Source organism: Heterodontus francisci, chromosome 41, assembly GCF_036365525.1.
Source record: "Heterodontus francisci isolate sHetFra1 chromosome 41, sHetFra1.hap1, whole genome shotgun sequence".
Lineage (NCBI taxonomy): Eukaryota > Metazoa > Chordata > Chondrichthyes > Heterodontiformes > Heterodontidae > Heterodontus > Heterodontus francisci.
Window position 1 is genome coordinate 30452593 of NC_090411.1, and position 20310 is coordinate 30472902.

At 45.4% G+C, this 20310-nt stretch overlaps 1 protein-coding gene across 1 annotated transcript in view; it reads left to right on the plus strand.

Moving 5' to 3' along the window:
* The window catches only part of LOC137353548 (vesicular glutamate transporter 1-like), a 34347-nt gene extending 16584 nt beyond the window's left edge, over nucleotides 1-17763 (plus strand). Inside the window, exons 8-16 of the mRNA XM_068019915.1 lie at nucleotides 1764-1878; nucleotides 3430-3517; nucleotides 5668-5754; nucleotides 6994-7136; nucleotides 10283-10432; nucleotides 12553-12685; nucleotides 14575-14685; nucleotides 14907-15034; nucleotides 17431-17763. Of these exons, the coding sequence (XP_067876016.1) occupies nucleotides 1764-1878; nucleotides 3430-3517; nucleotides 5668-5754; nucleotides 6994-7136; nucleotides 10283-10432; nucleotides 12553-12685; nucleotides 14575-14685; nucleotides 14907-15034; nucleotides 17431-17763 (1288 nt within the window). The remainder of the gene's footprint in view (nucleotides 1-1763; nucleotides 1879-3429; nucleotides 3518-5667; nucleotides 5755-6993; nucleotides 7137-10282; nucleotides 10433-12552; nucleotides 12686-14574; nucleotides 14686-14906; nucleotides 15035-17430) is intronic.
* Nucleotides 17764-20310: the final 2547 nt, after the last annotated feature.

Below are 20310 nucleotides of genomic sequence, written 5' to 3' on the forward strand. Positions count from 1 at the left end.
TACAGAGTAAAGCTCCCTCTACACTGTCCCCATCAAACACTCCCAGGGCAGATACAACATGGGGTTAGATACAGAGTAAAGCTCCCTTTACACTGTCCCCATCAAATACTCCCAGGACAGGTACAGCACGGGGTTAGATACAGAGTAAAGCTCCCTCTACACTGTCCCCATCAAACACTCCCCAGGCAGGTACAGCACGGGGTTAGATACAGAATAAAACTCCCTCTACACTGTCCCCGTCAAACACTCCCCGGGCAGGTACAGCACGGGGTTAGATACAGAATAAAACTCCCTCTACACTGTCCCCGTCAAACACTCCCCGGGCAGGTACAGCACGGGGTTAGATACAGAATAAAACTCCCTCTACACTGTCCCCGTCAAACACTCCCTGGGCAGGTACAGCACGGGGTTAGATACAGAGTAAAGCTCCCTCTACACTGTCCCCATCAAACACTCCCAGGGCAGATACAACATGGGGTTAGATACAGAGTAAAGCTCCCTTTACACTGTCCCCATCAAACACTCCCAGGGCAGATACAACATGGGGTTAGATACAGAGTAAAGCTCCCGCTACACTGTCCCCATCAAGAAAAAAAAAGAAAAAAGAAAAAAAGAAAAAAAAAAGAAAAAAAAAAATGGGGTTAGATACAGAATAAAACTCCCTCTACACAAAAAGCCTGCTCAGGTCTGCAAAAAAAACCCGGCCCAAGCCCAACAGAACCACATCCGACCTGAGCCCGACCCGGCCCGAGTCCTTCCATTTTTTCCCGCTCCCGACCCGACCATCAGTTAACTTACCTTCTGTTTTTCACTGTTGCTGATCTGCACAAGCCTAAAATAACTGTAGCAAAATCACCTTTCTAGTCCAAACATTAAATTAACATTGGAGCCAATTACCTGTGATAACGCATATCCGACCCAGCCCGAGCCTGAATGCCGGACCTGGAAGTGTAACCCGACCCGACCTGAACCCGACACATGTCGTCGGGTCCTGTCAGGTTCGGGTCGGGTAGCAGGCCTTTACTCTACACTGTCCCATCAAACACTGCCAGGACAGGTACAGCACAAGTTGTTAAGTGAAGCTATACCTCTCTACTTTTCGCCCTCAAAACTTTCAGGTTCTACCCAAAAAGAATCAAGAAATGGTTAACATTTGTGACATTAACTTACACAGAGAGGATAGCATGCCTGCTGCAGCCCATCTGCTCAGCACCCACCAGTTCTCCAAGCTGCTTCCTCTTGTGTCTCTGACGCTATCTAATTTGGTGATTCATGCTGTGTACATCTGTTATTAATGTGTAGCAGATAACAGGGACCTCCTCTTGAATATCAGGAGTGTCTGATAGACAACGATTGGAAAAGCAACTGATTTTTATAACGTGTCACACCTATACCGGGGAGGGTCACGCCCAACTCATGGCAGTTGCCACAGTAAACTGCCAGCCATACTAATACCAGGACTACCCAGCCACTAGCTGTCAGGATGTCTGTCATGGTTCAATGGGTAGCACTCTTGCTTCTGAGTCAGTAGCTTGTGGGTTCAAGTTCTACCCCACAAAAATCTAGCTTGATCCTCCTAGTGCAGTGCTGAGGGTGGCAGTGTCCTGCTACACTTTCAGTGTAATGTTTTCTTTGCATTTGTCCGCTGAAACTGATGGCTAGTTTATGCTCATTTTCTCGATCACTGCATCATGAGTTTGTACCGTCGAAGGCAAATCTCTATTTAAAAGTTATTTGCATCAACTTTTGTCCTCTTTTGACAGAGTATTTGGCTGGGCAATCGTGGCCACATCTTCGCTGAATATGTTGATACCCTCAGCAGCTAGACTCCATTACAGCTGTGTTATATTCGTCAGGATTCTGCAAGGCCTGGTCGAGGTAAGTAGGAAAGAGGATGTGGGAAATAGTAAGAATGAGAAGAGCCACCCCTTTCTAGGAGCCTTATTTTCCCAATTGGCCTCCAACTACATTTTGAAATCCTCTAAAATTTCCAATACTGTGGCCGCAGGATTATTCCACGTTTGAGAACAGGGGTCTTAAGGGCTTCAATAGGGTAGATCTGGAAAAGATGTTTCCATTTCTGAGGGTATCTAAAAATAGGGACCATAAATATAAGAAAGTCACTATTCCAATCGGGAATTCAGGAGAAGCTTCTTTGCCCAAAGAGTGGTGAGAATATGGAACTGTCTACCACAGGGAGTCGCTGAGGTGAATAGCATAGCTGCATTTAAGGGGAAGCTAGATAAACACATGATGGAGCAAGGAATGGAAGGATATGCTGAATGGGCGAGATGAAGTAAATAGAGTGGAAGGAAGCTTATGCGGAGCATAAACACTGGCATGGACCCATTACTATGCGATAAATTCTATCTAATTATATGTATTTTGATACTGAGCCGAACAGGCCGGTCCTACATTTCATCTCTACTCTGAATTGAGTTGGCCGATTCCATGACAATTGCATTCAATGTCCGCATGCTAAGGAGCAGAAATCTCAGTCAGGGTTCCTTCCCCGCGTCTCGATCAGTTGATTCCTGCCTATGAGGACAGGGACAGACCTCTGATGACTTCTACAATCAGACAGACTACCAACATCCAGTATCCATGCTCCAACATGAAGGTTGGCAACCTGGGTGAGCATGCTGGCACCTGTGCAACTCTCCCCATGAAGAACCCGGGCGCCACACTTTAGGAAGGATATCAATGCCTTGGGGAGGACGCAGAGGAGATGTTCCAGAATGGTATCAGGGATGAGGGACTTCAGTTCTGCAGAGAGACTAGAAAAGCTGGGATTGTTCAGAGAAGGTGAAAGGGAGATTTAACAGAGTGTTCAAAATCTTGAAGGATTTAAATAGTCAACAGGGAGAAGCTATTTGCACTGGCAGAGGGAATTAGCAGGCACATGTTTAAGATAATTGTCAAAAGAAGAAAAGCGGAGATGAGGAGACATTTTTTTTACACAACGAGTTGTTATGATCCGGAATGCACTGACTGGGAGGGCGGTGGAAGCAGATTAACTAGTAACCTTAAAAAAGGGAATTGGATAAATACTTGAAGGGAAACATTTGCTGTGGGAAAAGAGCAAGGGGAATGAGACCAATTGGATAGCTCTTTCAAAGAGCTGGCAAAGGCACGATGGGTTGAATGGCCTCCTTCTGTGCTGTTAAGTTATATGATTCTATAAACCAGTACTTTCAGGAGAGTTGCAAGCTTGATTGTGAGTATTCCCAATCCAAATGAGTGATGCATATATAAATATAAACACTTGGGATGATTATCAATGACAAAATTGACCTCTCACCTCACTTTCTGTGGCAATATCACCTGTTTGACAGTGAATTTACTTGAATTGCCCCCCCCCCCCCCCCCGCCCTCTTAACAAAGACAAACTCTATAATCTGATATTGTCTTGTGTTTCTTTGCCTGTAGGGGGTTACGTATCCTGCATGCCATGGAATTTGGAGCAAATGGGCACCTCCCTTGGAGAGAAGCCGGCTGGCTACTACCTCATTCTGTGGTAATCAATCTCTTTAGACCTGTCTCTGTTACCATCACAACCGTTCTTTTTCACAGGGTGGTCAGGCAGAGGCTTGGCCTGCGTTTTGTAAATGGGTCATAGTGGGAGATGGCACCGTTATGCCTGTTTACCTTTGACCCCTGGAGCCATCTCTACTCCCTGCTACGGAGCCAAGAATGGACATGGCTGTTCCCATCATCAGCAGCTTCTGAATGTGATTCGATTTTTCCTTTGTCCTGCATTTTCCTGTACATTATATTCTTTCCCCCACATGTATATCCTCTGTGCTTTATAAGTAGTGCTAATGAGGCCACGCCTCCTCTTTTCCACAAATTTCCCTCTCAAGGGTCAATGCGAGTAGTGAGGCAATGCCGCACTGTCAGAGATGCCATCTTTCAACTCACATGTTAAGCAGTGGCCCAATCCGCCTTATTCATCAATTTAACATGAGGTATGTTGCAATCTGAGAGGCTCCTGTCCCTTAGCACTCTTATCACTCTTGCCAAGAGAACTGAAGCCACTGATGCTTTGCAGTAGAAACAAGCCTAACCCATCTTGGATGATTTGACCATCCTCTAACCTCCTGCCATATTCCCCAATCTGTTTATTCTCCCTGTGCCTCAGTGAGTAGCTCTCTCACCTCCACATTCAAGGTCATGGGTTCTGAAGTACTGAGAGGGGCTGCGTTGTTGGAGGTGCCATCTTTCAGTTGAGCCGTTAAACCGAAACCCCATCTGCCTTCTCAGGTGAACATAAATGATCCCTCAGCACTATTTCGAAAAAGAGCAGGGGAGTTCTTCCTGGAATCCTGGCCAATATTTATCCCTCGACCAACATCATTAAAAAGAATGACCTGGTCATTATCACGTTGCAGTTTGTGGGAGCTTGCTGTGTGTAAATTGGCTGCCGCACTTCCTACATTACAACAGTGACTACACTCCAAAAATAAATCTTCATTGGATGTGAAGCATTTTGCAACAGCTTGAGGTTGTGAAAGGCGCTTTATAAATGCACATTCTTTACGGGTTCTTTGACCAAGAGGGCATGTGAACGCTTCGCTCCCAGCATGAAACCAACACCACTTCTTGCCATCAGGTGTGTGAGCTGATTGAGCAGAACCTCCTCAATGTGCTGGTACCTCCCACTCCTCTGTTTTCTTGATTTCTACAGTTTTCATTGGCCATGGCAACCCATGACAACAAGCAACAGTTCATTAGACCGCTCCCCACCCCATGCACAAAAAGTGGCCTCAAAAATATAAAGCTGAATGCTGTGGCTGTGGAACCTCCAGCATTGTGGATGCACAGACTGTCCAGTGTGGTATTGAGCGATATAGCCCAGTTCAGGTACAATCTCTTGAGTTGTGCTGATTTAACTAGTCTCAGGCATCGTAACACATGAGATGCTACAACTGGACTCGGTGCACCTGAGGAGATTTTAAAAAGTCAGCATATAGGAATCTCCATCCTATTTGTCTGGATTTGATTGAAACCCAGATCCCAGACAGAAATGGCCAAACTATGGCACTATGCACCATCCAACACCCTCGGGACTGATCTGCGTTTTAGCCCTTTACTATGTTCTTATGCTGAGATAGGGTCACCAATCTTTCAGGCTCCGGGAATTGAAAATTAATTGGTAAGACACTGTTAGAAGCAACTTGGAACAAAAATTATTGGACGTTAAATATATGGTGCATTTTTTTCATTTTCCTTCAACACTTCCATTATTCAGTTATAAAAATATTAAAGATAATAGTCCATTTGACTAACAGTCAAGAATCACTCAATCAAGTCTTTTGCCTTGGCAATTGGTGTGGGAAGCCAGTTGCCTTGATGATGGACAGGTTGAGCAGCCAATGGAGAGAAAGCGTGGGCTGGGCAGTTGGCGCTAGGAGGTCATGTGACACCTCCAGGAATACATTCAACCAGAGTTGCCAACCCTGTATGGAGAACAATAGATTTTTGTTGGGTCCGTTTGTCGATGGATATGAAGCAAAGGTGGGTAGATGGAATTCAGGTATAGATCAGCCGTTGAATGTCAGAACAGGCTTGAGGGGCTGAATAACCTCCTTCTGTTCCTAATGTTCCACTACTTATTAATGTCCCACCTCTGCTGTATTTTGGTGATGTATACCCTTTCTTTTGCAGGTTCCTATGCAGGTGCAGTGGTAGCAATGCCTCTCGCAGGGATCCTTGTCCAATACTCAGGGTGGTCTTCAGTCTTCTATGTCTACGGTATGTGTTGGGGGAGAGTAACAGAGCGACTTTCTGCTTAGCTTGATGAGTATAATCATTGCATGCACTGCTGTTAAAGTCCAAAGAACCACAGCGCATACAGGGTAAAAGGGAATGATTCACTCCTATCTGGTACTGTATGGCCCATGTGTGTGTCTCAGTGCATGTACAATACACATCAGGTAAACACAGGCTTGCCAAACTGGACAAATCCTAGAGGTGAAATTTTCAATTGCAAGTTCTGTGTCTGAAGAACCACCTCATGCCAAAAATGTAAACATGCTAAAGGTCCCAAGTAGTCACATGGCTTGAAGAGGTTGACCAACTGCCATCAATTTGTTCTTCTGATTTTCTCTTCCTTTTCTCCCCCTTTAAGTCGAAAGGACAAATATCTCAGCATTCATTGCGGTAGTGAACACACTCTGATAAGGCCTTTGAGCCTATAGAAAGAGCATCATCAACAACGTGTATTTATATAGCTGCTCTAATGTAATAAACCGTCTCAAGGCACTTCACAGGGGCATTATAAAATGAAATATGACACCATGCCACATAAGGAAATATTAGATCAGGTGATGAAAATCTTGCCCAAAGTGGTAGGTTTTAAGGAGCATCTTAAAGGACAAAAGAGGTCGAGAGATGGAGAGTGAATTCCAAAGCTTAGGATCCCAGGCAGCTGAAGGCATGGCCACCAATGGTGTAGTGAGTAACATCGAGAATGCTAAAGAGGCCAGAATTAGAGAAGTGACAGTATTTCAGAGGCTAGTGAGGTGAAGGAGATTACAGAGATAGGAAGGGGCAAGGCCGTGGAGGGATTTGAAAACAAGGATGAGAATATGGGCCAGTTAAACAGAGCCATTTATACATATATATATATGTTCCCATTGATATTTGTATATCTCAAGTTACTGAGCACCCTTGGGCTAAGGGACTGGTGAGGGAAGGGGAAGTGGTGAATGGGATGAAATGCTCAGTTAAGATTCCCATACGCCATCCCAGTGGCTTTTGCTACAAAGCTTACCTCCGTGAACAATGAGCAAACTTAGGATTAGATGACGCTTTGATACTCCTGCCTTGGTCAAATGACCCAACAACATAGGGCTGAAGAATGGTTAGCTTGCAGCCCATCCCTGTTGTAGTCTATCCTAGCCCAAGTCAGCACATGAGGGAAAGGAGGGGTTAGAAATTAGAAAATATATTGATTGATTCCTAAGAAGTTTTACTTTTCTTCTCTGACAGGAAGCTTTGGTATGGTGTGGTACATATTTTGGCTGCTGGTGTCTTATGAGAGCCCAGCCAAACACCCCACCATTTCTGATGAAGAAAAGACCTACATAGAGGAAGCTATTGGAGAAGGCGCCAATCTTATGAACCCTCTGGTGGTGAGTATGTGCTTTTTCTTACCCTCTTGTATTGAGCAAAAGCCAAAAGTCAAAGGGTAATGGGGGTCATCATGGGAAACTTGGTTGTGCCCGCAGCAGCTGTTTGTGGATGGGCAGCGACAGAGGCAGTTGTCTGCGAGTAGGTCACATGCTTGGGAAAAATGGTGCGCATTGTGGAGGAATCCCAAACTAAATATATAATTGTTAATATTAACCTTTTTAAAACATGTAAATTAGCCATGCACAGTTGATGAATGTAAATTTTTTATTATATAGAAAATTGTGATGATTTTGAGAGACTTCAGAAACTTGCTCCACAGTGTCAACAGTGGCCAAAGCTTGCAATTACATTGTGACCAGGCTGAATATAGAAGGTCCAGAGGGGAAGTGAAAAGCAATTAAGAGAAGCAAAGAGAATGCATGAAAAGAGACTGGCAGCTAGCATTAAGGAAATCCCAAAGTTTTCAATAGGCATATAAACAGTAAAAAGGTGGTAAAAAGAGGAGTGGGGCCAATTATGGACCAGAAAGGGGATTTACACATGGCGGCAGAGGGCATAGCTGAGGTATTAAATGAATACTTTGCATCTGTCTTTACCATGGAAGAAGGTGCAACCCAGGCAATGTTGAAAGAGGAGGTAAGTCAGACATCAGAGGGGTTTAAAATTGATAAAGAGGAAGTATTAGGTAGGCTGTCTGTACTTAAAGTGGATAAAAAACCAGGTCCAGATGAGCTGGATCCAAGGATACGAGGGAAGTGAGGGTGGAAATCACAGAGGCACTGGCCATAAGTTTTCAGTCTTCCTTAGACTTGAGGGTGGTGCCAGAGGACTGGAAAATTGCACACATTATACCCTTGTTCAAAAAGGGGTGTAAAAATATGCACAGCAATTACAGGCCAGTCAGTTTAACTGCGGTGGTGGGAAAACTTCCAGAAAAAACAATTCGGGACAAAATCAATAGTCACATGGACAAATGTGAGTTAATTAAGGAAAGCCAGTGTGGATTTCTTAAGGGAAAATCATGTTTAACTAACTGGCTGGAGTTTTTTGAGGAGGTAACAGAGAGGGTTGATGAGGACAATGCCATGCAAAGAACAAAGAACAGTACAGCACAGGAACAGGCCATTCGGCCCTCCAAGCCTGCGTCGATCTTGATGCCTGCCTAAACTAAAACCTTCTGCACCTCCGAGGACCGTATCCCTCTATTCCCATCCTATTCATGTATTTGTCAAGATGCCTCTTAAACGTCACTATCATACCTGCTTCCACCACCTCCCCCGGCAGCAAGTTCCAGGCACTCACCACCCTCTGTGTAAAGAACTTGCCTCGCACATCCCCTCTAAACTTTGCCCCTCGCACCTTAAACCTATGTCCCCTAGTAACTGACTCTTCCACCCTGGGAAAAAGCTTCTGACTATCCACTCTGTCCATGCCGCTCATAACTCTGTAAACCTCTATCATGTCGCCCCTCCAATAGGTAGCAATATGGATACGAAATTGGCTGAGTGACAGGAAACAAAGAGTAGTGGTTAATGGATGTTTTGGGGCTGGAGGAAGGTTTGATTTGATTTTTAGATTTAGATTTAGAGATACAGCACTGAAACAGGCCCTTCGGCCCACCGAGTCTGTGCCGACCATTAACCACCCATTTATACTAATCCTACACTAATCCCATATTCCTACCACATCCTTACCTGTCCCTTTATTCCCCTACCACCTACCTATACTAGGGGCAATTTATAATGGCCAATTTACCTATCAACCTGCAAGTCTTTTGGTGGTGGGAGGAAACCGGAGCACCCGGAGGAAACCCACGCAGACACAGGGAGAACTTGCAAACTCCACACAGGCAGTACCCAGAATTGAACCCGGATCGCTGGAGTTGTGAGGCTGCGGTGCTAACCACTGCGCCGCCCACAGTTTGTAGTGGAGTTCCCCAGGGATCATTGTTGGGACCTTTGCTTTTCCTGATATATATTAATGACCTAGACCTTGGTGTGCAGGGCACAATTTGCAGGTGATACAAAACTTGGAAGCATTGTCAACTGTGAGGAGGATGCTGTAGGACTTCAAAAGGACCTAGACAAGTTGGTGGAATGGGCAGGCAGGTGGCAGATGAAGTTCAACGCAGAGAAATGTGATGTGATTCATTTTGGTAGGAAGAACATTGAGAGACAATATAAAATAAAGGGTACAATTCTAAAGGTGGTGCAGGAGCAGAGGGACCTGTGTGTATATGTGCATAAGTCATTGAAGGTGGCAGAACAGGTTGAGAGAGTAGTCAATAAAGCATACAGTATCCTGGGCTTTATTAATAGGGGCATAGAGTACAAGAGCAAGGAGGTTATGTTGAACTTGTATAAAACACTAGCTCGGCCTCAGCTGGAGTATTGTGACCAGTTCTGGGAAAGACGTGAGGATATTGGCGAGAGCACACAAAGGATTCACGAGAATGGTTCCAGGGATGAGGAATTTCAGTTATGAAGATAAATTGGAGAAATTAGGACTGTTTTCCTTGGAGAAGAGAAGGCTGAGAGGTGATTTGATAGAGGTATTCAAAATCATGAGGGGTCTGGACAGAGTAGATAGAGAGAAACTGTTCCCACTTGTGAAAGGATCGAGAATGGGAGGGCACAGATTTAAAGTATTTGGTAAGAGAAGCAAAAGTGACAAGAAAAGCTTTTTCACGCAGCGAGTGGTTAAGATCTGGAATGTGCTGCCTGAGAACATGGTGGAGGCAGGTTCAATTGAAACATTCAAAAGGGAATTAGACAGTTATATGAAAAAGAAGAATGTGCAGGGTTACGGGGAGAAGGCAGGGGAATGGAACTGAGCGAATTGCACTTTCAGAGAGCCAGGGCGGACACGATGGGCCGAGTGGCCTCCTTCTGCACTGTAACGATTCTGTGATTCTGTGACAGTTGACATAGAAAAAATGTGATGAAAAAATTGAGAACAAAACTTGAGAATAAATTCGAGGAAAAAAAACTGAATAAATTTGCAGGGCGATAGGGGAAGAGCAGGGGAATGGGACTAATTGGATAGCTCTTCCCAAGAACCAGCACAGGCAATGGGTCAAATGGCCTCCTTTTGTGCTTGTTATTCTGTGATTTTGTAATTTATGGTTTGTTGTGTTCCCTGACAGAAATTCAAAGCGCCCTGGCGCAAGTTTTTCACCTCAATGCCCGTTTACGCCATCGTTGTGGCTAACTTCTGCCGCAGCTGGACTTTCTACCTGTTATTGATCAGCCAGCCAGCCTATTTTGAGGAGGTCTTTGGGTTCGAGATTAGTAAGGTACCAAATGTATTCTTTTAATGTAAAAATTTGTATTAAAAAACTTTTTCTGCAGTTCTTTTTTGGTTTTCTCCCTCCCTTTTTGTGAAATGCATTTTTCTCCCAGTCGAGGGGGGTGGGGCAGAATGGGGGCAGGAAAACCACCTGACCTGCTCCACAGCCTGACCTATTGTCGGTTGTGAGAGAATGACGACTGCCTCCCCGCGCAGGCCTGGGTTAAAATTACAATCGAGCCCCAATAACACCATCAGTGTTCGATCTGCATAGTGCTATCGCTGGGGCAGGAGGAGTGCACTATCTTTTCTAGTTCCACTTCTCCACAGGTCACAACATATATTTAAATGTTTACCAAGTTACCAATACAGTCAATCATATACACTACTCTTTATCCCCGAATAAAATACACCAACCAAGTTTCTTTAATAAACAACAAAATGATCAGTTTATATAAAATAAGACTTATCCAGTAATGAAGCAAAGCATTAACACACAGATTGAAATATGAAAGTTCCCTTTTTACCTTAGCCCGTCACGCATACACAAACATAAACACATTCACACACCAGTTAATCAAAAAATAAGGAGATTTTTCTCCGCCAAAGCTCTTTTACAAAAAAAAGAAACAAAAAAGTATACTTTGGCCAAATACTTGTTAATTTTTGAAGAAAATGGATGAAATATGTATGTCCCAAAATGGAACACAGTCTGGCATCCAAGTGCACGTAGACGGGTCACTGGGATCTTTTCTGGAACAGTTCTTTTCAGGCGACATTGAGAATTAATCTGGCAAGCTTTCCAGGAGTTCCTCAAGAGATACATGGCATTTCATAGAGACAAGATGGAGGAGACAAGCTGGATATTTCTTGGCAGGTTGATCTCCAACTGCTTTCAAACACAGTCCACACCCCAACTGAACCAAAACAATATCTCAGAAGTGAAACCAAACAGCTAGTCAGAACCTCCTGACCCTCATAAATCGTGACATGTCACTTCTCTGTAAACATCTCTCCCAAGTCACCAAGGTTTCTTTGGCCCTCCAGCCTGCGCCGATCTTGATGCCTGTCTAAACTAAAACCTTCTGCACTTCCGGGGACCGTATCCCTCCATTCCCATCCTATTCCTGTATTTGTCAAGATGCCTCTTAAACGTCGCTATCGTACCTGCTTCCACCACCTCCCCCGGCAGCAATTTCCAGGCACTCACCACCCTCTGTGTAAAGATCGTGCCTCGCACATCCCCTCTAAACTTTGCCCCTCGCACCTTAAACCTATGTCCCCTAGTAACTGACTCTTCCACCCTGGGAAAAAGCTTCTGACTATCCACTCTGTCCATGCCACTCATAACTTTGTAAACCTCTATCATGTCGCCCCTCCACCTCCGTCGTAAAGGCACTGGAGAAGGTGCCAAAAAAGATTTACTAGGTTGATACCAGAAATGAGTGTTTATAACTTTCAGGAAAGACTGATCAGGCTGGGGCTCTTTTCTCGAGAAAAGACAAGACTGAGGGGTGACCTGATAGAGGTCTTTAAGATTACAAAGGGTTCAGTAAGGTAGGTGCAGAGAGGTGCACTTGTGGGAGAGTGCAGAACAAAGGGATATAAATATAAGATAGTCACTATTAAATCCAATAGGGAATTCAAGAGAAACTTCATTACCCAGAGAGTGGAATTGGTTGAGGTGAATAGCATTGATGCATTTAAGGGGAAAATAGATAAACACATGAGGAAGAAAGGAATAGAAGGATATGCTAATAAATTGAGATGAAGTGATGGGGGAGGAGGCTCGTGTGGTGCATGAACACCAGCATGGAAAAGTTGGCCTAAATGGCTTGTTTTATATGAATTCTGTATGGTGTAAACTCGCTGGGTTGCTCGGTAGAAATTTGTCTTGAATGGTAGCTTAAAGCGGGCAATGGAACTGAATATCCGGTGGGAGTGGTATATCAAGCAGCTGATGCCATATTGCCCATTTAACAAGGAGGCCCCAAGAGGAATTCTACCTCAGCATATTTGCGAAGCCGGTTAGAGAGCTGCCGGTACCCGGGGAGAAAGAGTCGACAGTACATGGGTCCAAATGCATTTCAGATTTTTAATTCTATGTTCAATTTCCTCTCAACACAGGTAGGCCTGTTGTCTGCTCTCCCCCATCTCGTCATGACGATCATCGTGCCCATTGGTGGGCAGTTAGCGGACCACCTCAGAGCCAAGAAACTCATGTCCACCACCAACGTCAGGAAAATGATGAACTGTGGAGGTGTGTTTCTGCAGGGCAGGCTGACAGTGAGCTTTTCCACATTACTGTCCTGGACCGTAACAGGAAGAAGATGAATTCTTAGTCCGCACAGTGTCCATATATGCGCCGGCATGCTATGCCATGCTATTTTACCTCCAGACTCAACTAATCTGATGCTCACCAGGCCTGGCCTCCCACCTTGCAGTCTCCATAAACTTAAGCTCATCCAAAACTCTGCTGCCCGTACCCTAATTTACATGGTGCGCTGTTCATCCATCAGCCATGAGCTCAATGACCTACATTTCGTCTGATAACACTCCCATGAAGTGCCTTGGGACCTTTTACTATGTTAAGAGTGCTATCTAAAAGCAAGTTGTTGTTTTGAATTGATTATCCATCTGCTAATTTGCTGGAACATCCCAGCTAAATTTCTGGATCAGTTTACACCGTGACTGCCAATTTTGGGCAGATTGGCTCCTCTCCCTTATTCATCAGTTAGGTCCCTCAGCAGCCTGCCTTCAGTCACTCCTGCTCCCAGTCACCCTCAGCCTCCTGAAGCTGCTGATTCACCTCAGGGAAAAAAATGAAAAGACCATTAAGCCCACAAGTCTAACCCCTAATGGCAATGTAAAAATGGCCTAAGACTACCAGCCCCATCTACAAACGCCACCCAGTTTAAATGCATTCTCAGATGCATTACTGAGATCAGAAACTCAACATGTGCATTACTTGTGGTAGAGCCCAAACTGTGGCACAACAGATAACAGATATGGCTTAATTTGATAATTTTATTAGAGGGGTTAGCTGCTGAACATTTCATTTGGAACAGTTCCATAGTAGGACCATGAAATTTAGCTGTGTGAAGGTTAACATCTTTTGTCTTCCATTTTAATCCAGGCGTTAACCTGGTACTAAGAGAATTAAGGGATATGGGGAAAGTGCAGGAAGTTGGAGTTGAGGTAGAAGATCAGCCATGATCTTATTGAATGGAGAGCAGGCTCGAAGGGCCAAATGGACTACTCCTGCTCCTATTTCTTATGTTCTTGTATTCTTTTGGATAATCTGACCATCCGCAAGCCTCAAACCATATTTGTTTGTTTCTTCTCCTTGTGCTTCAGTAGGTAGTCTGAGTCAGAAGGTTGTGGGTTCGAGTCGCACTCCAGAGATTTGAGCTCAAAATCCAGGCTTAAACCGAGGCCCTGTCTGCTCTCTCAAGTGGACTTATATCCCACTGCACTACTTCAAACAAGAGCCAGGGAATGCTCCCTGGCCAATATTTGTCCCTCAACCAAACACAAATTATCTGGTCATCATCGCAATGTTGTTTGTGGGAGCTTGCTGTGCGAGGATTGGCTGCCGTGCTTCCTACCTTACAACAGTGACTACACCTCAAAAGTATTTAATTGGCTGTAAAGTGCTTTGGAACATCCTGAGATGTTATATAAATTCAAAACGTCATTTTTTTAAAAATGATCTAGTTGTGTCTTAAACCCATTTACACTGTCCACTTTCATAGATTAAGAGAGATACTTTGAAAGCTATTAGTAGTAATGGTGGGGCACCCCCAACTTCTGTAGGTAAGTTAAATTCCTGATGGGTACAGCCAATCCTTTGCAGTGGTAATTGTGAGAATGGTAGGGCCCTAAGCTCTGGAATTCCCTCTCTGTCTCTCTCTCCTCCTTTAAGACACTCCTTAAAACCTACCTTTGACCAAACATTTGGTCAGCTGTCCTAATGTCTCCTTATGTGCCTCTATCAAATCTTTGTTTGGAAAGCGCTCCTGTGAAACTCCTAGGGACATGTTACTGCATTAAAGGCACTATAGAAGTGCAAGTTTTGTTGTATGAAATCTTCTGTTAGATGTCATGCCCTCATTCTGCTCTGTTACTCTTTCTTCCTCTTCTCTAAAGGTTTTGGTATGGAAGCAACCTTTCTGCTCGTGGTGGGTTTCTCTCACACTAAAGGTGTGGCAATCTCTTTCCTCATCCTAGCTGTAGGCTTCAGTGGATTCGCAATCTCAGGTGATTAGTGTTTTCATCCCTGCTTCCTGTAATTCAATCATGTAGTGTTCGGAAACCAATTTGCCTGCATCAGCCATTAGCATAAATGTGATTGTATTATCATATATTATCATATGTTAGCATGTGTTTTTGGCTCACAATTTAGCACCGCACAGATGGGATGCGACTCGTTATAATCCATCCCATCCCATCTCCTGTTTCTGTTTGTTTTTGTACTAAAGGCTTCAATGTGAACCATCTGGACATTGCCCCACGTTACGCCAGTATCCTGATGGGACTATCTAATGGGGTCGGGACGTTATCTGGGATGGTGTGTCCTTTGATTGTGGGAGCCATGACAAAACACAAGGTGAGGAACAACAAATAAAAGCCATAGTTTAGAATCCGAGAGTTAAGGAATTCAACATTCCTTTCGAATCCATGCACTTCAAGCGTGAAAAATTGGTATTTGCACCAACAAATTGCTATTGGAGGTCTCCGAGGATGTGTTAATTATTATTTTCCCAAGCGTTCAGTGCCTCTACTGAGGTTTTGATTTTTATATTCTTTTTAACCCTTCATCAAAGGGATAAGTTTAAGGATGTTCTGCTCCCCCACAGTGCTTCAATGATAGCAGGTAAAGCTGATGCATTGTGCAGGAGTAATGTTCCAGTGGTGGAGCATAGTTTCACTGACTGAGGGAGGGAAATGTAAGGAGGGTCCAACTCCAGATTTGGCCAACTTGGCTGGGCATTCTAGAACTAAGGGATGTACCCTAAAAGCTAGAGTCAGGCCTTTCAGCAGGGTTTCAGAAACACTTTCTCACACAAAGAGTGATAGAGGTTTGGAGCTCTCTTCTATAATTGCAACAGGTGGTGGTGTCGTGGTAATGTTACTGGGCTAATAATCTAGAGACCAGCCTAATGACTTGAGAACATGGGTTCAAACGGTCTAATGGTGACCATGAGCCATTGTCAATTTGCGGCCGGCACAGTGGCGCAGTGGTTAGCACCGCAGCCTCACAGCTCCAGCGACCCGGGTTCAATTCTGGGCACTGCCTGTGTGGAGTTTGCAAGTTCTCCCTGTGTCAGCATGGGTTTTCGGCGGGTACTCCGGTTTTCTCCCACCACCAAAAGACTTGCAGGTTGATAGGTAAATTGGCCATTATAAATTGCCCCTAGTATAGGTAGGTGGTGGGGAAATATAGGGACAGGTGGGGATGTGGTAGGAATATGGGATTAGTGTAGGGTTAGTATAAATGGGTGGTTGATGGTCGGCACAGACTCGGTGGGCCGAAGGGCCTGTTTCAGTGCTGTATCTCTAAATAAATAAATAAAATAAATTGTTATGGAAACCCATCTGGTTCACTAATGGCCTTTAGGGAAGGAAATCTGCCATCCTTATGTGGTCTGGCCTACATGTGACTGCAGATCCATAGCAATGTGGTTGACTCTTAATATGGCCTATCAAGCCAGTCAGTTCAAGGGCAATTAGGGATGGGCAACAAATGCTGGCCAATCCAGCAATGTCCACATCCTACAAATGAATTTTAAAAAAGGCAATTGATGCTGGATCAATCGTTAATTCTAAATCTGAGATTGATTGGTTTAAAAGTATTCAGGAATATGGGGCAAAGGAAGGTATATGGAGTTAGGTCACATCAGCCATGATCTCATTGATTGATGGAACAGGCTGGAGGGACTAAATTGCCTCCTCCTGTTCTGATGTTCCTATGTATTGCCAATCCCTAGCTCCTTGAGCAGGTGGTAGTGGGGCCTTCTTCTTAAATCACTGCTGTCTGTGGTGACGATGCTTCCATTATGCAGTTAGAGAGGGAGTTTCTGGATTTTACCCCAAAGGCGATGAAGGAATATCTGATATATGTCCAAGTCGAGATGTTGTGTGGCTTGGAGATGGTGGTGTTCCCATTGTCCTGTGACCCTTGTCTGAAGACTGGGCTGGAAACCGCACAGTTGTTGCAGGCCAGAACCAGAACTCAAATACAAGTGACGGAGGTACCTGGGAGCAAAATTGGAGGCAGTTCCTCCAAAGTTGTGTTGGCCGACCTCGAAAATGATTGGGGGAGGTTATGCCACCCCACCCCTCCCCCCATCGCCTCCATGATCCCCCAACGGCTTCATTCCCAGTTGTAGGAACGTTTTATTCCTGTCCAGAAGCTAGCTAAATGGACAACCTGACCTCCAGGAAGGAGAGAAAAACCAGCAGCAGGAGGTCCCAGCCTTGGGGGCCCTTGGGGACAGGAAATTGGAGAGGCCTGCGATTGATAGGGGGGGTAGGCCGAAGACTTTGCTGAGGGGCGTGGGGAAGCATTCCTGCTCCTTCTGGCCCACAAGGAGTGCTGAAAAAGCCTTGAGAGTCTTGTGGAATCGGCACCTCCTGGCTCCCTCTCATTGCCGGGTTCCCCGACCCCTGGGAAACATATGCAGCAAGAGTAAATTTTAAACCAGGCTCTGAAATACACTGCGGCTGCCTAATTTAAATATGTTAACTGATAACTCCACCTCTCCACAGCAGGACACTCAGATGCCCTGATATCCATCATTGTAAATAAAAGGCAGTGGGAGGATGAGGACTGTGTTGGGATCACATTCCCCCGTCTTTATCCTTTTAACCCCGGCAACCCTCTCCTGCCCCTTGCTTGACGGGGTTAATGTCTCAGCCTACGCCTCTGTTTATAGTCATCATATCCTCTCTGAGACTTCTCTAACAAGCTATTGTATTTGTTTTTTTTTAATTTCCCAAAAGACACGAGAAGAATGGCAGTATGTCTTCCTAATTGCCTCCCTGGTTCACTACGGGGGCGTCATATTCTACGGGATCTTTGCCTCCGGCGAGAAGCAGCCCTGGGCGGAACCCGAGGAACTCAGTGAGGAGAAGTGTGGCTTCGTGTACGAGGATGAGCTTGCCAATGAGGCCGAGGACGCCACCCATGGCTATGGGAGTTATGGGGCCACTGACACAACCAACATCACCAATGGAGGTTGGGCCAGTGAGTGGGACAAGAAGGAGGAGTTCATCCAGGAGCAAGGGAAGGATCCATACATGTACGGCAGTGCACAAGACAGGGACTTGTCCTGAGCTTGGAGACGACGGGGAAGCACAGCTCACACTGACACCAACACGATAAAATAAAACTCAACGGGATCCGAGTCTTGTGGAGAAGGCAATGTAGAATTTAATGTACATAAGCAACCAATTGTTTAACGGACAACTTCACCTTACTTTCCACCCCAAGCAAGGTGAAAGACCTTCATTCTAGTGACGTTTAGTGTGTGTGCAGCCAAGAAAGACTGCCGATGTGAGAAATTGTGCGTAGTGCCCTTAGTGTGTTGGGCCTCTTTCAGCTGAGACCATTTTTTTCTTTCTTCATCGGAGCCATGGCCAGGAAGTGATATTGCATCCCTCCCTGTGGTAACCATTTTCCCCCACATTTTTATGTTTTCTTCTCTGCCATCTTTTGGTAGGGAGAGGGATTACCGATTGCAAGTGCAAATGGACAAATGCAGTGGGGTGGTGCTTTGGGGATGGGTGATTGGGAAATCAAAGTCAATCCCCACCAACATTCCCAAGGCCATTCCCTCTCCAATTACCACATCAGGGCAGGTTTTGAAGTGGAGTCCTAGGTTTTTTTTGGCCCCTTAAACTCGGTGAGATATAATGCCCCGTGATCTCCCCACAGGGCAAACTGGGTGCTCCGAGGTGTACATTTTCTGCCATGGCTGGATTGGTGAGCCTCTTTATATCTTACTCGTCCGTGGGATGTGAGTGTCGCTGGCAAGGTCAGCATTCGGTGCCCATCCCTAACTGCCCTTGGTGAGGTGAGAGGTGGTGAGCTGCCTTCTTGAACCGCTGCAGTCCATGTGGTGTAGGTGCACCACAGTGCGGTAGGGAGGGAGTTCCACATTTATGACCCAGCGATTTTCATGACCTCTCAGCCCAGTGATTTTCTGTCCATTAAAGCAAAAGGATGGAAAACCTGCAAACTGGGAGTGGGGAACCTAGTGGTTCTGTACTCATGGTGAGCTCCAGGGAGAAGAGCTTTGGAAATTTTATATCCCCCAGGAGCCCCCCCACCCACTCCCCACCACCAACCCCGACACCCTCCACCTCCCTCACCCTGGGCAAGGAAAGAGTTCTCCTTGTGAAGGCCCCATACAAAACAGAAGTTCCATTCAGACCTGTCACGCAGGAATGGATAACACCAACCTGAGAGCTCAGAGCACTCAGTACTGCCAACGAGAGCCAGCTTCGGGAGCCAGAACCACTCAGAGCTCCCTGCAATTGCACAGTTCTAACACCCCAGGACTCTGAATGTGTTTGTGTGTATGTGTGTGTCTGTGTCTGTGTGTGTCTGTGTGCGCGCGCGCGCGTGTGTGCGTGTGTGTGTGTGTTTGTGTGTGCGCGCATGTGTGCGTGTGTGTCTGTGTGTGTGTCTGTGTGTGTGTGTGTGTGTGTGTGCGTGTGTGTCTGTGTGTGTGTGTGTGCGCGTGCGTGCGTGTGTGTGTGTGCGTGTGTGTGTGTGCGTGTGTCTGTGTGTGTGTGCGTGCGTGCGTGCGCGTGTGTGTGTGTGTGTGTGTGTCTGTGTGTGTGTGTGCGTGTGTGTGTGCGTGCGTGTGTGTGATTTTGTTTTTATGTGTGTGTATATGTTTGTATGTGTTCTTCTCATTTCCCAATTAGACCCCTGACCACTACCTTCTCCCAAGTTACAAGGCTGATGTCTCAAATGTTGGTTGGCCACAACAGTCACACAAATTGAGTTTATCTCCCATATTCTTTCCAAATACATATTTCCCATGTGGCGCCTGTATCTCACAGTAGGTGAGACTGGTCACGGACATTCGGCCTCCAGTTCACTCTCCTGCAGGAGAGACGGTGGGGTAGTGCTAATGTCATTAAACTAGTAATCCAGAGGCCCAAGCTAATCCCCTGGGTTCACGGGTTCAAAGCAACTGGTGGAGTTTAAATTCAATTAATTCATAAAACTCTGGAATTGATATCTCGTCTCAGTAATGGTACCATGAAACTATCAATTGTTATAAAAACCCATCTGATTCACTAATATCCTTTAGGGAAGGAAATCTGCTGTCCTTACCTGGTCTGGCCTACATATGACTCCAGACCTACAGCAATGTGGTTGACTCTTAACTACCCTCTGAAATGGCCTAGCAAGCCACTGAGTTGTCAAGGGCAATTAAGGATGGGCAACAAATGCTGGCCTTGCCAGCGACACCCACATGAAAGAATTTTTAAAAAGGATCTGGACCAGGCCCATTGCCACAACTGGGATCTGGGAGTTAGCAGTAAGGTCTGTGGCAGACTGGTCTGCGTTACTGTTCTACAGCGCCCAGCAGATCACCAAATACACAAACCAGCAGGCCACCAACCAGTAACCCCCATTAATTCACCAAACCCGACCATTCTCCTATTGTCCAGGTGAAGAGAGAAGGGGCTGGCATTTATATAGCACTTTTCACAGCCTCAACACATCTAAAAGTATTTCATTGCTAAAGAAGTACTTGTGAAGTGAGGTCACTACTATAATGTAGATATGAACTTGACCCGACAACATTCTGACTCAGAGGCGACAGGTAATATTGATGTAAACCCCCACCCACACTCAGAAGT